This window comes from Podarcis liolepis (assembly GCF_965112155.1).
Source record: "Podarcis liolepis genome assembly, chromosome: 4".
Taxonomy (NCBI): Eukaryota; Metazoa; Chordata; class Lepidosauria; order Squamata; family Lacertidae; genus Podarcis; species Podarcis liolepis.
Genome location: NC_139558.1, coordinates 24,711,781 through 24,730,828, shown reverse-complemented (window position 1 = coordinate 24,730,828; position 19,048 = coordinate 24,711,781). Strand labels below are relative to the sequence as shown.

The following is a 19,048-nucleotide window of genomic DNA, read 5'->3' as shown; positions in this document are numbered from 1 at the left end:
TAGAACCCAAATACTTTATAATATGATCACGAGTCATCCAGGAAGTACAAAACAATGCAGCTACATAGGAAGATGAACCATTCCCAGAATAAAATTTAAACGAGCTTCTCATAGGTACATTCAGTATGTTTACAAACTCAATGAAAGGTGTGACCTTGCAGTATCACATGATGTTCTTGCTCTCCTTTTGAAAAGTTATCCATCCATATTCTACAAATAAAAAACACCATTATTTTGATACTATACTATATTCCACTGAAAGGTTTATATGTTTCTTTGATTGTCCTTGAATCTTGGCCGTGATCTCCTGCCACACCTTTTGAGGACCATTGCCTTAATCTTTTTCTCCCAGTGGCAAGTTGGATGTCCTTAGGAAGCCCACAATGAGGGCTTAAAGGCTTGGGTTGACTTGCCCAAAGGCACTGAATACATCTGAAAGCTGAATAAAGATCCATACCCAAGGGAAAAGGCAAACAATTATCCACCAAGCTTTATTGGTTCAGTTGTTAGAAGATATTTTTCATGCTGTCGAGGTGACATTCTCAAATCATTACATTGCCAGTTAAAGCAATATTGCACTAATAGAAGATAATCCTTGTGGTCTTTAAACTTTTCTAAGACTAAATTCTTTCTTTGTTTCTTTCTTTCTTTCCTTCCTTCCTTCTTTCGTTACATTATCCATCTGAAATATTGCTGTTCAATATCAAAGCAAGCCTTAATTTCAACGTCTGCTGAACAATGTTGCCATCTTGATTAGCACATCATATATTTGGTTTTCGGACTTTACAAGCAAATAGGGTGCCCATACTAATGAACTAAGTTTTAGGGAGTACTGAATGTGTTATGAAATGGGAGGTGCTGTTGTAATGGATAGTTAGTGAGGTTTTTGAAAGGCGCCTCTTGCTTTCAGGTAGTCCTTTGGGTTTACTGACTAATGCTTCTTTAAAAGGTGCCAGCTGACATGTGGCAACTCCCACAATATTTCTTTGCCCCTTGGGAAACAGGCTAAGTGCTGATAACTTATCAGCAATATTTTTTTAAAATATGATGTTGCAATAACTTCTCATTCCATCTAAAAAAAAGAGATCTCTCTGGCAAAGAAATAGGCACTACTTGCCTCCTCAATGTCAATAAGATTTATGATATAAAATAAGAACTGCCAACTTGTTCTGTGTGTGTGTGTGTGTGTTACAGTTGCTGGGAAAGGCTACATTATTAGCTGGAAATATTATTTTTTAACCAAAACCCACCCCAAACCCCTATCCTAAAGAAGTCCAGTTCTTCAATTTCAAGATGTGGGAAAATTAAGTATGCTAAGCTCTTTCTGGCGTGAATAAAGAATTATAGAGAAGTTAATAAGTGTTGGGAATATTATGTAGGGCCAAATTTCATTTCATTTATTTTTAGTCAACTTCTAGACCACTTACAATCTTCTCTATATATACTATCTATCTATAAATAAATAAATATATTTATATATTTATTTATTTATCACTGCGTATACATGCATCACTGGGAAATAAACAATTACATCTGTTCGAACCTGGATATGCTGGGAGAGAGGTGGAAAGTCCTAGTGGCTCATGAGCCACACACATCCCCCTCCCTTGAGCCAAAAGAGGATGTCAGTCTGGAAATAGAAGGTTTAAAGAGCTTGAAAAAGGAACTTTTAGGCTCTAAAATGGCACCTGAGAGCTCTTTCTGCTGCTGCGCTACCTTGCTCAACAGCTGTATTGCAGTGGGCTCAATTGCACTGTTCCCTGCCCTTTCTGGTGATCTGGAGGTAAAGGTACAGTATAAAGGGGGGGAGAGTACAGTACTGTATTTTTCATGCCCTTTTGCCCTAGTTCTCCATTCTGATGAGCCTCCCCACTTGCACAAATTTGCTTATGCAAACTGGGGCCCTGAAAGTAACCCCCACATAAGTGGAGAGTCACCTGTATATAAAATCTTGAAGCAGTTTGCAATAAGGATTCAAAAGATTCTAAAAGAGAGGGGAATTCTCTAAAACATACAACAAAAACTACAGATATGCAGATGCTATAAATAACCAGCAGATAAATTAATCAAAAATTAAAATAAAATAACATACTCTGAACATAGAATACTAAAAAATATTAAGTAAATAATTGGCAGCCTTTTGCTGCGACTTGTAGGTGACTAATAGAAACTGAACCTGAAAATCCATCCACTTATGTCTTTGGTTACTGTTGCAGGTTAGTAGGGAAACAGGGATCCTCTAGATACCTGGGCACCAGATCTTCCCCTCCAGATTTTTGGATGCTGGGGCTTAATCAGAGCTGATGGGCTGAGCTTGCTTAGAGGGGCAGGTGGAGAGATGATGAGCCTGCCATTAATCCATCTACAAGACAAAAGACCCTACAGGTAACCAAGGGGGAGGTTGCCAGGGCAATGTTGGTGTGCTGTCGCAAAGGAAAACTGTCACTTTTCAAAACTGGGGGGGGGGGAGAAAGGGAGGAGTTGCTTGGCAAAAGGTTTTCTGGGAAGGAGAAGCAGGAAATAGGTTGAACTCCATGCGGTGGCTGGAGGTCAGAACCATCTTGGCAGGTTGGGACAGAAGCACAGAGAAGTTCAGAATGCTTTGGAAATCCAGTTCTGCACTACTCAAACCCCTCTTGAGATGCAAATGCTGTAAATTCTGGTCTCCCTCCCTCGAAAACCTCTGGTGTAAATATGTGTAAAATTAACCATATTTCTTTAAACGTGGTCCTGGGTAAGCACCTGGAACTCCCTGCAATCTTGCTGTAGATATCATTAGGGCTTTGAGGGTCTTGTGATGTGCCATGCTGTCCAGTCCCAGTTATGTTCCTTGGGATGGAAATCACATTGAGGTTAATAGGACTTACTTTCATGTGTGTTTGGGTAGGCTTGCTGTTTTAATTAATTTTGTATGTTGACAAGGAAACCTTGATAGCTACTTCTTCTTATGAATGTAAATCTTCAGGCATTCACAAGATTGTTTACGTACTGTGGAATAATATCAGATACAATAAAAATAAGGAGAAACAGTATTTCTCCTCTGCCCCCTTTCTTTTTGTCAGAGGATAGCATGGTGACCCGAGTTCAAATTTCGTGCTCAAGGGGGCAAGCTCTCACTTTGTGTCTACGCTGCTAAATAAATTATCTTAGCAATTTATGTAGAGGTTACATTTCCAAGGCACCTTCTGGAAATGTACAGTTTTTATTTTTTTAAAATGGGGAAGTGAAACTGGCCAAATTGTAAAGGATTATATTTATTCAATTCTTTTGCCTGCAAAGAGCAGGCGAGAGAGTAGAACAAATATAACAAAGATATCCTGCTGTATTCTCTCCTCGCCGTTGGTGTTTTTCTCTCTTGACCTACTTGCTGCATGAGAAAGGTTTGTAAATATTTAAATACTTCTCTTAAGTATTTCTCCTGCATGAATTATGTGTATGAAACTAAAGCAGAACTGCAGCTGCCAATTAGAATGCGGTGGAGCTGTAGTTGCTGATGTGCCAATGTAATGATTTCTCCCCGCTCCCCCCCCCCCGCTCCCAGCTACAGCTATGCAGCTCTAGTTCTGAATATCAGAATCAACACTGCGGCTCTGTGGTTATTGCCAGATTTGGTTCAGTGAATTTTTGAATGTTGCTAAATGCAAATTTTGCTCTCTTCTTCATTTACTAATGGCTTATTAACTTCCTGTTTTTACCGTCTAAGAAAACATCAAAATGTCCACACAGGTGACTGCCCTTCAGGTTCAAAACTAACTTCTGGATAGGTCAGCAAATTACTACGGGTCAGAAGTCGTAATTCCTTCATTCCTCCAATCATTTATAGCCCACCTTTCAACCTGATAGGCCCACCAGGCATCGTACAATAATAAAACTGTAAAACATGTACAAACAGGGCTCTTTTCCAGCTGGAACTCACCAGAACTCAGTTCCGGCACTCTCGGGTGGGTGCCATTGCCATTCTAAGAGAATGAGGGAGGCGTTCATGGTGAGTTCCGGCACCTCTTTTTCTAGAAAAATATCACTGTGTACAATTCCTATAACTTTATAAACTGCTACAACCTGACTGCCTTGTTTCAAATCCATAAATGAAAAACAAAAGGGGGGAGAAAGTACATGAAGCAGAAAGAGTAACTGGGACAGAGCATCCCACTTCCACCCTCCTACTTCAGATACATGTACTTTTCAAGGGAGAAAAAAAAAAAAGAACAGCCCTTGACACCTCATGAGATGGACAGTGAATGGGACTAGCTCTGAGGCTTCATGGGTACCAGGGTAGGACCTCCCATAACCATCATATTGATGACACTTGGGATAAGGGAGTATTGGCAACAGGAAAATGTATTTTAGAAATGTGGAGATTGTACCATACTTTCAGAGCTAAACTGTGTACTATATGTTATTCAATACTGTTAAGTTGTGGGTGAACATATCAGACGACACAGCGATTCTTCAAACAGCTATTGTTTATTCACAGGCCAGAACAGAACTGACTGAAGGGTTCAGCCAACTTGCTTATATAGAGCTCTACTACAAAGCAGCAGTAACAACTTTCTGTAACTATCCAATCACTGAACGTCACTTTCAATTCCTTATTTGCATATGCGGACATGAGTGAAAACTATCTACAGTATCCCCCTGCTGGCCCAGGGTGAGAACTTCAGTACATAACAAATACAGTGGTACCTCTGGTTATGAACTTAATTCATTCCGAAGGTCCATTCTTAACCTGAGATACCACTTTAGCTAATGGGGCCTCCTGCTGCTGCCATGCCACCGTTGTGCGATTTCTGTTCTCATCCTGAGGTAAAGACTTGAGGTACTACTTCCAGGTTAGAGGAGTCTGTAATCTGAAGTGTTTGTAACCCGAGGTATTTGTAACCTGAGGTACCACTGTACTACTTAATATATTGCAATCTCTTAAGGGTATGACAGTGTTGGCTCCTTTGTTTCTAATGGGTTTCGTGTAACCCGAAGGGAGAAGAAAATGTTGACATCGTACCTGGCTTGTTTTGCACCCTGGAAGTTTAAGCTTTATGATGTCAGTTTAATAACAACAAATAGGGCACCTTCTGAGTGCTTTGTATAGTTACCTTATTATTAACCCCATACTGTGGAGAGGAAAGAGTGAGGTTGGGAGGTGGCAGTTTGCCTTAGGCAACTTGCCCAGTGAATACATGAGATAAGATTTGAACCACACATACGCCAATTCATATGTACAGAAGATCGGTCTCATGTAGTCCAGGAAGCACTGTTAGGAATCTTTCTGACCAGTTTGTATCTGCTGGAGATACAGTATCTGTAAAAAAACAAAAAAATAAAAAAAACCATAGGGAGACAAATAAACATAAAGTTTATGCAGTACTTATTTTCTGATCAGTTCTAAATTGAGAGCAAGTATGGTGCAATAGAGCAGGACGTGGGTGGCGCTGTGGGTTAAACCACAGAGCCTAGGGCTTGCCAATCAGAAGGTCGGCGGTTCGAATCCCCGCAATGGGGTGAGCTCCCATTGCTCGGTCTCTGCTCCTGCCAACCTAGCAGTTTGAAAGCATGTCAAAGTGCAAGTAGATAAATAGGTACCACTCTGGAGGGAAGGTAAACGGCGTTTCCGTGCGCTGCTCTGGTTTGCCAGAAGCGACTTAGTCATGCTGGCCACATGACCCAGAAGCTGTATGCCGGCTCCCTCGGCCAATAAAGCGAGATGAGCGCCGCAACCCCAGAGTCGGCCACGACTAGACCTAATGGTCAGGGGTCCCTTTACCTTTACCTTTATGGTGCAATAGAGCATTGAACTAGAACCTGGGAAACCAAGGTTCAAATTCCCACTCAGCCATGAAGCTTACTGGATGAAGAAAACAGGAGGAAAAGGGTTTAAAACAGAAACCATCAACATTATAGTAAATAATTATTTGTCCTTTGAAACTGCCACCACTGCTGACATTATCTGCAGGGAGAAGAAACAATGCAATTATAATTTTGTAATGTCACAGTGGAATGACTGAACAAGCAAATATTCCTCTTTCAAGCTGTTCTGTATTCTGTAAAGAAGTAAACCCCTGCCCTGTCCTTGGATTTGAGTTGTACATACGTACCTATAGTTTACAGGGATGGTGATTTCATAAAACTGTAGTTTGTTTTACAGAACAGTCTTGACCCCAGATTTGCAGGCTGAAGGGGGTTAGGATGAGAACATTGTCCGGGAGGGAGGTTTCAGGAAAAAATGCCCCCCCTGTAATCTTTTTACTTCGTCCACCAGCCCTTCACATCTCTATACCTTCAAGATCTAAGGTTGCTTCAGAATATTGAGAGAGAGAGAGAGAGAGAGAGAGAGAGAGAGAGAGAGAGAGCTTGTGTGGACATTGGTTATCATGCTGACTGGATAATGGCCTTTTCAAGAGAAACATATTTGGGCAGATCTTAAACTGCATGATTATCTGCAACTGTCCAATTAAAGCCTTTTTCCTTCTTAGAAGGCTGATTAATCTCACTGACCTCAGCCATCTCTTTCTAATTAGGAAGCTAGAAGAAGGCTAAAGCTACTGTAAAAGTTTCATGTGATCCTGTTGAATTGACAGCATGGCTTCCCAATAAGAATGGCTAATAATGGAATTTGTAAAAGTGTTTACAATAAAGCTGTTCTCCTTAGGAAAACCACAGAAGGAAAGTATGCTTGATTCATCTAAATAAAAGGCTTTGAAAGGTTTTATTGGTTGCAAAAGGATGGAAAAAGAATGGGATGGAATTCTTTCATTTTTGGATAGCTTTCTATTGCTAAATGTAGAAAAGTGTGTCATGCATGGAAACGTGTGATTATGGCTAGAGATAGGGGTGACAAGTTACGTTTGGGTCGAATCAGTCCACAACTTTATTGACCAGAGATGTAAGAGGAAATCATGGCTTTGCTAAAGCTACCACCCCCACCCCACCCCCGTGAACAACAGGAAGGGGGATGCACATTATTGGCATATAATTGATCACATTAATCTCTACTCTTACAGTCCATGCATATTTATTTTATTGGGGATTTCAGCTCCCCCCCCCCCCATTTCAGCTTCAATATTCTCCCTTTCATTTTTTATTTGTGTATTTCTTTACCATGATTTCCTTCCTTTTATTTGGTGGCAGTCTGTACTGCAATCCATAATTTTCTTGCTTTCCTCCAGCAGCTAAAAGGGGTCTTAGCAGTGCAAGATCATTGCTGTGAAAGGAAAAAAATGCCCAAGAATTGCTGTCAATTTCACGCTGTCTCAGAACTGCATTTTATCAGAAAGAGGCCAATTCTATTGGGCTTATAGCTTCCTAAAGCCCAGTTAAAAACCACTGGTAAAACTGGATAGTTTTAGTTTCCTCCCTACCCATCCCACCTCAGATACACATGCCACCATTTTAATTTTCAGGTGGGTAATTGGGGAGATGATGTGCATATCTCTAAGGCTGTGTTCACCCTATTCCCCTTTGCTCCCTTTATTTTTTCATTCTATCTTGTCTGCTATTTGTACCCCTTTATTGTTGCGCTGCTTTTTTTGTAGAATGCAAATGCAGAGGGCAGTGTGGGAATAATAAGGGCAAGAAGCATGGTAAGGAACAAATGACTGATAGGCTTAATTTCTATTGAGCAGAGCTACTAGCCAGCTAAGATACCTGCTCAGAAGTAGAGGTACCAAAAGGGAGTTATGCTGTAGTGCTATAATGCTTTATGCAAGTTTGGGTTGTGCTGAGACAGCTTGTTCCACAGTGGATTCAGTGCTCCCAGCAACAGCAAAAATATTTAAGTATTTCCCATGTGGCCTTGTTGCTGTCCCAGACACTTATGCTGAAGAAAGCCCTTGTCTAGATGCACCTTTAGTGCCTCTTCAATGAAACACTGACATTTCTACTTAAAAATACCAGTGGCGTAGCGTGGGTTGTCAGCACCCGGGGCAAGGCAAGTAATTTGCGCCCCCTAACCTGTGGATTTGCATCCCCTAACCCGTGGATTTGCGCCTCCTAACCCTAACCCCCAGATGTTGCGGCCAGTGCGGCTGCCCCCCCTGCACCCCCCACGCTACGCCACTGAAAAATACACAACTAGGGGCACCACCTAGGAATCTCTACATTCTCCCCAAACCACACTCCTCAATGGTCCTGCATTCAACCCCATGTGTTTTTTCCTGGCTAGTATGTTCATTTGAACTCTGATGATGCCTCTTGCTTGTCCAGATGGAAGATAGAGAGGGGTGTTTGAGTGTGTACAGCCTACTGTGGAAAGGTAAACATTTACACCAGGCCTATCTGACATTACCCACCATACGCATGTGGCCCATGGAAGATGGCTCAGATTTACAGTAGCCATCTGGCTGAAAAATTCTCTTCATCCCTGACCTAGGGCCAAGTGCGGTCAACTATCTTGGGACATGGCCTAGGAAAAACGCTATCAGTGGTGTCAGTTTTACAAAGTCCTCACAGGTCTTTCCTTCTATTGCTTCTGGAATTCCCTTTCTGTTGTGTTGTCCTCCTTTAAGCTCTCTATACCACCTCAGCTTCTCCTATTGTTTATGTGGCCCTACTTTGCCTTGAGTGGAGCAAGTTGTGCGTAAAGGCAGCGGTAGAAAACTCCTGAAGTTAAAAGGTCAATAAGAGATCCTCATTTGCTGTGCATAATTTAGATCTGAGTTAATATTTGTAAAGGCCAGCTCACCCCACCTCTTGTTCCATTGCACCAGATATCCCCCACGATCGTTTGGGAAACATGGCCCTGGGTGGGGGGGGGGCATTTGGATTTGGCATGGTGGATCGCAGGATTCTTTAGAGATGCTATCTGAGTGTCAATGAAAGTATTGTGGGCTTTTTCATAGGCAAGACCTTCCTTCAGTGAAGGCATGATGTGAAAGCATTTGCCAGGTTCATGCATCTGATGTAGAAGGGTATTGATGATGCTAGCTCATGCCACAATATAAGGTGTCACAGGATTCTGTTTTTGCTGCTGCTGACTCACATGGCTACTCTTGGTTTCCGAATATATGGGTACTGAGCACTGCTTCTCTCTCTCTCTCTCTCTCTCTCTCTCTCTCTCTCTCTCTCTGTGTGTGTGTGTGTGTGTGTGTGAGAGAGAGAGAGAGAGAGAGAGAGAGAGAGAAAAGGACATATGGGACACAGCTAGGAATATAACCAGAGGTCCTTTTGGCACAAAAATATCAATGTGCTAGAATTAGGTCATGCTCCCCATCCTATTTCCTGTGTACAGTTATCTGACCCTGGCACAAACTCTGGTCCCCCTAAAGGGAGACGATCTGGTAAGGCATCTGCTGTAGCCCTAAAGCTTTAAAATGAAAGGCTTCTTAGTTTATAGAAGAAATCTGTCTTCCAGCAGCCTTGAATGATCCACATTTTTCACTTTAGGCAGGTTACAGTTTCTGCTACATCTACAGTAATGGTAAAGAGGACGATGCTTTTTTATTTATTTTAAAGACACATATCTTTCAGTGATTTTCTTCTTAAGCTATATGTGAAAACAGGACATTTTGTAGACAAGCTACTGCAAAAGAGGACTCTCAGTTGTGTAGACGAAGCAATTTCGGCAGGAAAAGCTTCCATGCAGTAATGACAAAGTGGCATTTTCCAAAATTCCCTTTCTACAACCGTATAAGAACCTTTGTGTCTGGTTACTGTTCTGAGATGACACTGAAGGACTGTAGCTCAGTGGCGGAGAACACACTTCGCTTGCCAAATATTCAAGGTTCAACCCTTGGCATCGCCAGATAGGGAAAGACCTCTGTCTCAGACCCTGGAGGTCCATTGTCAGTTACAGGGTAAGTTGGACCTATGCCTGACATGTTCCAAAGAAGAAGGGGTAGCTTCTGATTTTGCCGTGCACAGCTTCCCCCAAGGAACCCTGCAGCTCCAGTTTACCCCTCATAGGGCTACAATTCCCAGCTCACTTTAAAGCTACAGTTCCCAAGATTCTTGTGGAGAAGTCATGTCAATTAAAGGTGCTTTGAATGTATGGTCTAAGTTACATTTGGTCACTCCACATCTGGCCTTAGCACAAATCATACCACTCGACAGTTGCCCTTTCGCAGTTTTGCTCAGAACAGCTGCCTTACATCTCTTTATAGCCAACGGGATTTTAAAAGATGTCCAGTTGGCTCTATTAAATTTAGCCCGCCTTATTAAACATTTCACCCCTTCCCTTAATTTTGCTGACTGCAGGACTTTTTCCTCTGCTTCCATTTATATGTGTAATTAGTAGGTGTGTGTGTTTTAAACCTACAAAAAGTGTGCTTCACTTGTCAGCTACTCACTAATACAGTAATAGATTACACCTGTTACAAATAACGGTGGAGTAACATTTGTCTGGCTGATAAGAAGCTTAAACCTTGAAATATTTCCTTAAGGTTCCTTTTTAATGTTAGGCTGTTTGTAAAGGGATCATGGGGCCAGTGTTTTAAGTAGTGCAACGTGCTCTATGAGAGTTTGGTGCAGTGCAGCAGGCTTGTATAATATTAGTGCTTTCTTCAAGCAAGCTTTGGATCTTAGCACTACTTGGAGAGATGGAAAATATCCAGGATTTTGCTGTGATGTTAAAAACTGCACCGACTACTGAGTTTCTGGAACGTATTTGTTCTTGAAACGTCCACTGTTTCTTTCACCGGGAAGCAGTTTTAACTAGCTGCTTACAAAATTATAACTAAGATATGTTGCATTGAGAATAGGACTGTCTCCATATTATAAGCAAGTACTGCAGGAAGCCTTTAGTCACAGGATTATTAAGGAAAAGTAGACATATTGACTCTCAATGTATTTACTTACAGATGCATACTTTTTGTATGTTGACCAACCAGTGATGCCTTGCACATGTAAACCAGACATAAAGTTTATTCAGCACTGATGGTATTTTCTAACCAACTCATGACAAAACATACCATGTCATCCTGTAACCCTGGAAAGCCACTACCAGTCAATATAATTCAGAGCTGGGTGGACTGGTGTTCTGGCTACGTAGAAGGCTTCTTTCTTTCCATGTTGCTGTGTTAACAGTTTCCCAGGAGACCTTTATCCTATACCTGCTTTGCCTCCAAACATTTTTCTGTTTACACATGATGCAACCAATCTAATTTGCAAGGACCCTTCACCTTGCATCAATTTCTTCCTTTGCCAATTTTAGCCTTATTTTAAGAACCAGGCCATTTCTTTTCCTCACAGAAGAGAAAGGCATAAAAAATGATAAGCAATATCTTTTACAGTCTTCGCCCGTGTATTGGCAAGATATTGCATTGTGCTCTTCCTTTCCCTGAGCAATGTGACATTAAGCGGGGCCATTGATGGGTAAATTTATTTTGAAGAAGAAAGCACAGGAGATTTACAGTGCCTTGTAATATTCTTACTGCTTTACAAAAGCACAGCGGGGTATGTGCATATCTGCCAGGTAAAAATGAAAAGCATTTGTAACTTTCTCTATGAGTTTTCAGAAACTAATGAAGACAATGGGGTTGTATCCAGATTAAGCTCCTAGAAGCTGTCAGCAGGCAACAGCAACCACACACCCTGGGCAGGGGCGGAGGAGGGGTGTGTGGTGGGGGTGAACCACCCCGTATGTCTTTGCTGAGGGGGTGACATTTGGCGCGCCACCCACCCGCAACTCCCAAGCCTACCCCGAGCCATCGGGGTAAGGAGGGGAGCTGTGCTGCTTTGCTGGCAGCACTCCCCCCTTCCCCTTCATTTTGACAGCTTGTGGGAGGATTGGGAGTAGCGGGTGGGGGGTGTGCTGAATGTCCGCCATCGGCGGCTCACTCCGCCCCTGGCTGCAGGGCACGCGTACCACTCTGTGCACCCGAGCAGCTATCCCACACCTGGTAGGGCACCCTCTGCACCCCGCCCCCCTCAGGAACACGCTCCACCCCCCTCGGGAGCATGCCTGGCTTTGACTGTGGCTAAATGAGATGAAGGTAGATGATGGGTCTCAAACCCTCAGTGAGTTAGGGACTTCCTGTGTTTCTATGTTATTTGATGTTTAAAGGGTAAAGGGACCCCTGACCATTAGGTCCAGTCACAAACGACTCTTGGGTTGCGGTGCTCATCTCACCGGCATACAGCTTCCGGGTCATGTGGCCAGCATGACTAAGCCACTTCTGGCGAACCAGAGCAGCGCACGGAAACGCCGTTTACCTTCCCGCCGAAGCGGTACCTATTTATCTACTTGGACTTTGAAGTGCTTTCGAACTGCTAGGTTGGCAGGAGCTGGGATGGAGCAACGGGAGCTCACCCCATCATGGGGATTCGAACCGCCGACCTTCTGATCGGCAAGCCCTAGGCTCTGTGGTTTAGACCACAGTGCCACCTGCGTTTGTTGTTTAGAGGCCAACTAATTATGAATGGCTGCATCATTACTGGTATGGTGATATAAAAGGCAAGGCCCCTGAAATCCCAACTTAAACAAGGGTGTGTCTGGAAAGGCAACACTAGTCCTGTTTGTTTCAAGTGTCATTTGCTATTGTTATCTGGTGGTACGTTGTTATTTGGTGGTATTTGTATCTTGCTATTCAACATAAAAATTACAAAATTTCATACTAAGAATAAACACTTCAATCCAGCACAAGGGAAATATAAACTCGTATTGCTCTTCTATAAATGATTCTGCATGTTTAAAAAATTTTAAACATTCTGCTAAGCAGAAAGGGAAAAAAAAAGATTGCAGTAGGAGGAGTGGCTGTGGTGAAGGAGGATCGGCTGCAGAATTGACTGTGGATCAGGGCAGAGCATGCACATTCCACTACTGTACACAAGGATCTTTGGGCACAGCTGCAGTTTAAGGATTCAGTGTTAAACTCCAGGCATGAAACCAGATTGAAGAGGACCTAGATACCAGCAGATATTTTCAGTGGCAGAATATGAAGCAAAATGTAGAACGTCAGAATAAAATACAACATAGACAGAGTGAGAGGAATTTCTAAGTGTCCTGTTATTGATCTCATTCATCTCTGCTGCCCGATACAAAATAGATGAACTAAGCCTTAAAAAGATTCCTGATTCGATCATTGTTAAATGAGTACTACTGTATTTAACTGGTTTTGCTGCATTGCATGGATTTACTGTGCAATAATGAATAGAAGGTGACCAGATTTGAAGGAAATCTCGTTTTCTTTCATTGGATTCAATTCACTCCTATGTTGTGTTATATATTCCCCATAAAATGACCGAATCAAGACCTTTCAAGCGTCCCTGTTTTTCAGGGACAGCGCAGGATTTACAGAAGCCGTCTGGGTTTCTGATTTGATCATGGAATATCCTGCTTTTCCTTAGGACACCCCTATTTTCATCAGAGAAGTGTTGAAGGGTATGGTAGGATGTCCCTATTTTTATTGGATAAATGTTGGTGGTATGTCCATCTTGCCCCCATTTTATACATTGATTTACTCTTGCATGATTAAATAGTTTATTCAGTTCTTAAGAGCAATCCTTTACGTGTCTAGTCAGAAGTAAGGTCCATTGACTTCAATGTGTTTTACTCCCAGATGAGTACAGGACTGCAGCCCAAATGTACCAGCGCTTGAAGTTTCCACGAAATCTTCCTGCCCTCGCTATTATTATTATTTATGTTTAAGCTCACCCTGTAATAATATAAAATTGTATAATTTTAATAACAGCATGAATTACTGCACAAACAGCTCTTCGGGGAATTATACACCAGACTTTAATTACAGACACTTTCCAGTTCAGATGCTTGAAAATGGAGAGTAACAGAGAAAATTCCAACTATTCTCTTGCTCCAAGCAATTCCTCTATTTAATAATTAAAGTATTAACAGCATAATGTGACAAGTGCATATGCATGTAAATGCAACATTAGACACTGGCTTAACCTTGATTGTATAAATCAGTCTGGATTGGTGTGTTTGGTAAAGAAAGCACGTACAAGGGATCATACAAGTGAATTGATCAAAATAATTCTATCATTAAATAATATGATGGTGCATAGTTGTCTATCAGTCTACTATTAGTTAGTTTGATCTGGAAAGCTCCAAAGTTCCCTTTATCTCACATTCTGTCTGAACATACTAGCACAAATGTATCTTAATTTAGGACTGTCATATGTCCAGATTTTCTTGGACATTACCAGGATTTCAAAGACAGTAACTGACATTTAGGGGGGGGGTACTTCCAAAAGGTGGTTCTTTGTCCTGGATCTTAGGCAAGTCAATCAAAAAATTGCTTTTATTTTGGCGTTCTTGTTTTAAAAAGCTCAATGTTGGGGTCTTCCTACTAAAAAAGCTGAACAACCTTCAGGGTGCCCTGGTTCTTACTTTTTGAAATATGGCAACCCTACTTAATTCCCTTCTGCTCTGTCATAATATGTCATGGGAGAACAATGTAGCATTGCAATCGTTTTTGTATTTTAATCTTGTCAATGTATGTGTAAATTGGTCTTGCACATCTCAGTCCCACAATTCCTTGACTGTTCAAAGCCCTCTGGTGCCTGCATGTGACCTCACCATACCTCAGAGCACCCCATTAGCTTCAGTGTAAGACAATTTACTCCATTTACACAAAGGGTCATGTTTAATTTAATAGGGAAGCCTTATACCCATCAGTGTCTCATGCACTGGAGCCAGTAAGTTCATCCTAAGTGATATTTAAGGAACACTTATTAAACACTTCATTGAAAGCCACTGTGTTATGGTGGCTCAAGTGTTGGAGTTAGACAATCATTCTACATCCAGGTGAGCTCTGGTAGCTGCTGCGCCTCAAAATCACCATGTATATGGTCTGTACGTGTGTGAGTATAACATGAGGGAGCCCTGGGACAAACTCTGATAAATAGCAGTGTCCCTGAGGGAGGCAGACATTCACTCTTTCCTTCATGGGATTGAGGATTTTAATAGAGATACTAAACTCATCTATCTGCTCATTAATGATAATAGGAAATATACTTCTCTTGAAAAAAAATATATTTCAATTTGCTTGTAACTCTTCCTGAATGTTGGCTTCACAGCGATTTCTCTGCCACAGGCATCGCAGATCAATTTCTGAATCCAAATAAGTTTTATTTAACCCTCTCTCCCATCCTAGAGGCGTGAACAGGAAGCATGAGGCAATTGCGCTTCCTGCCTCCCGGCTGCGTCTCTGCCACATCCAAACCCACCCTAAGATGACATTTTGACGAAGAGATGCATTTCTGTTTATAGGTTGTTTTCTTTACTTTCTATTACTGTGTCAATGGATTAATTATTTCTTTATGCAATTTTCATCTAAAGAGGCTTGCTGCTAATTTTCTTCCTGTAGCAGCACTGTTTAATTAGGCAATCACCCGTGTGTCTACATGCTGGTAGGAAAAAAAGCGACAGAAATTACACAATGTGTTCATTTAAAACTCTGCAAAAGATACTCTTTAACTAACAAATTAAACGAGGAGGAGGAGGGAGGGGGCTTGAGAAAACTACAGATGAAAATTTCAGAGGCCAGAAGTAATAGGGAAATATCTAGTTAACACACACATTATTAAAATTGTGTTTTCTGGAAGGCCATTGCTTAATTTCACACACCACCCTTCCTCATTGTTTCCACTCACTGAATATGCATACTGGTGTGTTCTTTTTTATATAACCCATGGTTGGTATTGTCTTCCTTCCACATTGATAACCTGTACTGCTTTTAGTGTAAATGCATCTTGCTCTGTTCTGTCCACACCAGTGAGTGTGGCATAGCCATGAGGGCAGACGTTTAAGCACACTCTTTTAAAAATAATTCTTTTTTTTAATCCACTAAAGTGCTTTTATATTAAAGTGCTACAGCATATTTAAGTTCAGTAGTTTTTTAAAAAAATGTATTTTATTGGTTTTCAACAGTTACACCATAAACATAACATAAAAACCAAAACCAAGCAAGGAGTACAGATTATTGGATTGCCAGTTGCACAGAGTAAAATTAAGGTACATACTTAATAGTTTCACCGGCTTAATTAGTCCTCTCCATAAAGATACATCCAACACTGGGGGTTGTAATAGCTGTGCTGACTTACTAATGTGATCAATAAACAAAGACCATGTGACTTTAAAAATGGTCCCTCTTTGCCTGTCCATCTATAAGTCTGCTGTGCTGGGTAAAGCAATAAACAGATTGCTGGGAAATAAATACAGAGCTAAAATGGTACTGGCTATAAAGGCAGTTCTTTTTTTTCTCTTTAAAGTGTTATTCTGCAAATAGTTTAGCATCTATAAACAAAACCATAGGTGAAAAGGCACTTTTGAACAAATTTTAGAACTTTTTTTTAAAAAAATTAAGCACACTGATATAATTGATATAATCCAAAAAGATAATGGGCAGAGCACTCAATTTCCTAGCTAGTGACAATTGGCAGAGGTAGCTGTCCACCTGCAGAGAGCAGCTCTATTGACACAGAAGCCACGTCTGCTGCAGAGGCCGCTGCAGTGCCTATGGAAATCTACCACTGACATTCTTTCTGCTAGCAATAGCTAGTCTAAGGCCCTGAAATAGGGCACTCGGAAGCCAGAGAGGGATGGAACAGAGGTAGCCTTGGATCCATGGGCTCCAAAGCCCCTCCAGAGAGACTCCAGCGTCACGTCCCCTATGCCAGCCTGGAGGTGGTGTAAATAAGCATGAGACTCTTAATTTCAGAGCTGTGGGTTCTAGCCCCACGTTGGGCAAAATATTCCTTCGTTGCATGGGGTTGGACCTTTGTGGAATCATAACTCTACAGTTCTCTACGATTCCAAGTAGCTGACCCCCATTGCTTGGGAGGGGGAACTTGGAGAAATAAGAACCCTCCAAGGAACAACAGGGGAAATACCCAGGGGCGGGGTGGCGGCACTGCTTACCTGACCTGCCACCACTGTTATTGTAATGTACCAAGAGGGGTGAGGCAACAAAGTCGGCACAATGCAAACACACCAGCTGGAGGGCTGGATTGGCTCCTCCAGCGCATTATCATGTCAACCTGCCTCTTCCCCTCCTCGTATGCCACAGTGGTGTGTCACTCTGTCAGTAGTCCCTGTAGGAAAGGTATCACCCTCTTCAACACCTAGGCCTTAGAAGTGGCAAGAGACCATCCTATCCTACTTAACATTGTGCCCGGTGCTGAAGTGTGTGTGTGTGTTGACAGGATTTCCAACCTGATGCATTGCTACACACATCCAAGTCGCACCTATTAAAACAGTCAAAATTAGTGCTAAGGTGATCTAATTTGGTGCAGATTCCACTTCTGGCCTATTCTTTAATAATAATTATAAAAATGGATTTTTACTTATTTATTTTTTGAAATCTGAGATAAGACAGGCTGAGCACCAGAAATGAATCCAGGAGGACAACCTGGAGCTAATGCTGAACACTTTAGCCAGTGGTAGCACCCACCACCACTGCAAAACCCTGAAACGTTCGAATCCGTTCTTATTGACGCGAGCAGCAAAATAGCTATTGATTGCAAGGACTCTGTATTGCATTTTCAGCACTCCAGTGAGCATGCCACTGGAATAAACCCTGTTTGGACCTTAGTTCCAACTTGTTTCCGCATCTGACCGCCCTGAGCAACTTTATTTAATAATTACTGTGCAATTATCCCCCAAAGTGACAGCTTGCAGGATATAGGTAAGGCAATTGTTTCACTCTGTTCCTACACTGCACAAGGGAATGAACTGCTGACTGGTCTGAACAATAATGAACTCCCACAAGAACTAGAGTGGGAAAGAATATTAGAAAATGCATGTGGCAGGAAAGGAGTTCAAAGCAGAGGGGTGTGGGAGGCACCAGAGAACAAGACAGAATGTGACCAGAGTCATACCATGTATGATATGGCGGGTGCTCTCTTAATCAGTGATGTCTTAATAGGGGGGGGGGGAATCATTTCATTGCAAAGGTTTCATAAAGCCGACATGTTGCCTTATCCGGCAACCTGTCAGGTTCCATTCTAGAGGTGATGCCGTCTAAACCTATTGTTTATGTGCTGTCCTCGTACAATGTGCTTTAAAGCTTAAGCTAATTCTTATAAGGAGCTCTTATTGTAGTTCTGTATAGTGTGGTGGGTACTCTTGGTTTTTTCACAATGGCCAAGCAGGTGCCTCTGCTGGGAAACTTGCAAGCAAGATCTGAGTGCAATGGCAGCCCTTTCTCCTTCCATGGCTTATAGAATGGAAGTGTAGAGTTGGAAGGGAACATCGGCATCATCTAGTCCACCCTCTGCAATGCAGGAATCTTTGGCTCAAGATGGGGCTTGAACTCGGGATCTTGAGATTAAGAGACTCAGTTTTTGTTTTTTGTTTTTAAATGCAAGTGTGGTTTAGAAATATTTAAATCATAAATAAATCTGAAGTTTGGGCAAAGGTCAAAAGACAGGGACTCTACAACCCTGGCATAGCTTTGGCAAGAAGGGACCTCAGCTGATTTTGGCTGTCGTGAAAATTAACGCTGATTACAGTACTTTTATGGCCAGGGAGTAAGAAAGGTTCTTGTGGGATTCTCTGCCTCAAGTGCCAATAACTCGACCAGCTTTGCATACTATGCAGCTTGACTTAGGTTAAAGAGGTTGTTATTTGCTGTTGTGACTCGGGCGGCAAAATGTTTTGGGGTGTCCCTGAAGGTGAGGAATGAGAGAAGCCCATCTTTCAAAGAACAGATGTGAGTAAATGCAGATATACCTAGTAGACTTTGTTGCAATTGCGTATGTTTCTGGTGCCAGGTTTTAATAGAAAAGTTGTTGGAGGAAGAATTTGAGATAGACTAGGCAACAGATGGCTTAGAAATCTAGTCTGGCTCTCAAGGACATCCCATGCAGCTGCTATCAAAATCCCTGATCCCCAAGGCATCTCACCTCTTATTTACCTTAGTAACTTTTCTAAAAAAATATTTTTGTGTAATAAGGGAAGGGCTTGAAGGCTTCTGGTGCCTATAGGGTGGCCACTTATTCATTGCAAGAAGAGGATACAGTTTTGCATATGCTAATTTGTCTGTATAGATGCACATTTGAAAAATAGTTATTGCAATTTAATTACTCATCATCTCATCCTCCGCAATTGGGGGTGGGGGGGTGGGAGCCTATCTAAGGTATGGGATGTGGCTCAGATGAT

General features: G+C 41.9%; 1 protein-coding gene across 3 annotated transcripts in view; it reads left to right on the top strand.

The window, feature by feature from the left end:
- Nucleotides 1-19,048, top strand: part of FGF14 (fibroblast growth factor 14) — a 295,007-nt gene that overhangs the window by 58,852 nt on the left and 217,107 nt on the right. The window contains exon 1 of one of the 3 annotated variants that reach the window (XM_083501379.1): nt 3,275-3,380. The exons of the other annotated variants lie outside the window; for them this stretch is intronic. Coding sequence (XP_083357505.1) covers nt 3,372-3,380 — 9 coding nt within the window. The 5' untranslated portion in view covers nt 3,275-3,371. Of the gene's footprint in view, nt 1-3,274; nt 3,381-19,048 lie in introns of those variants that run through there. 3 annotated transcript variants of the gene reach the window in all.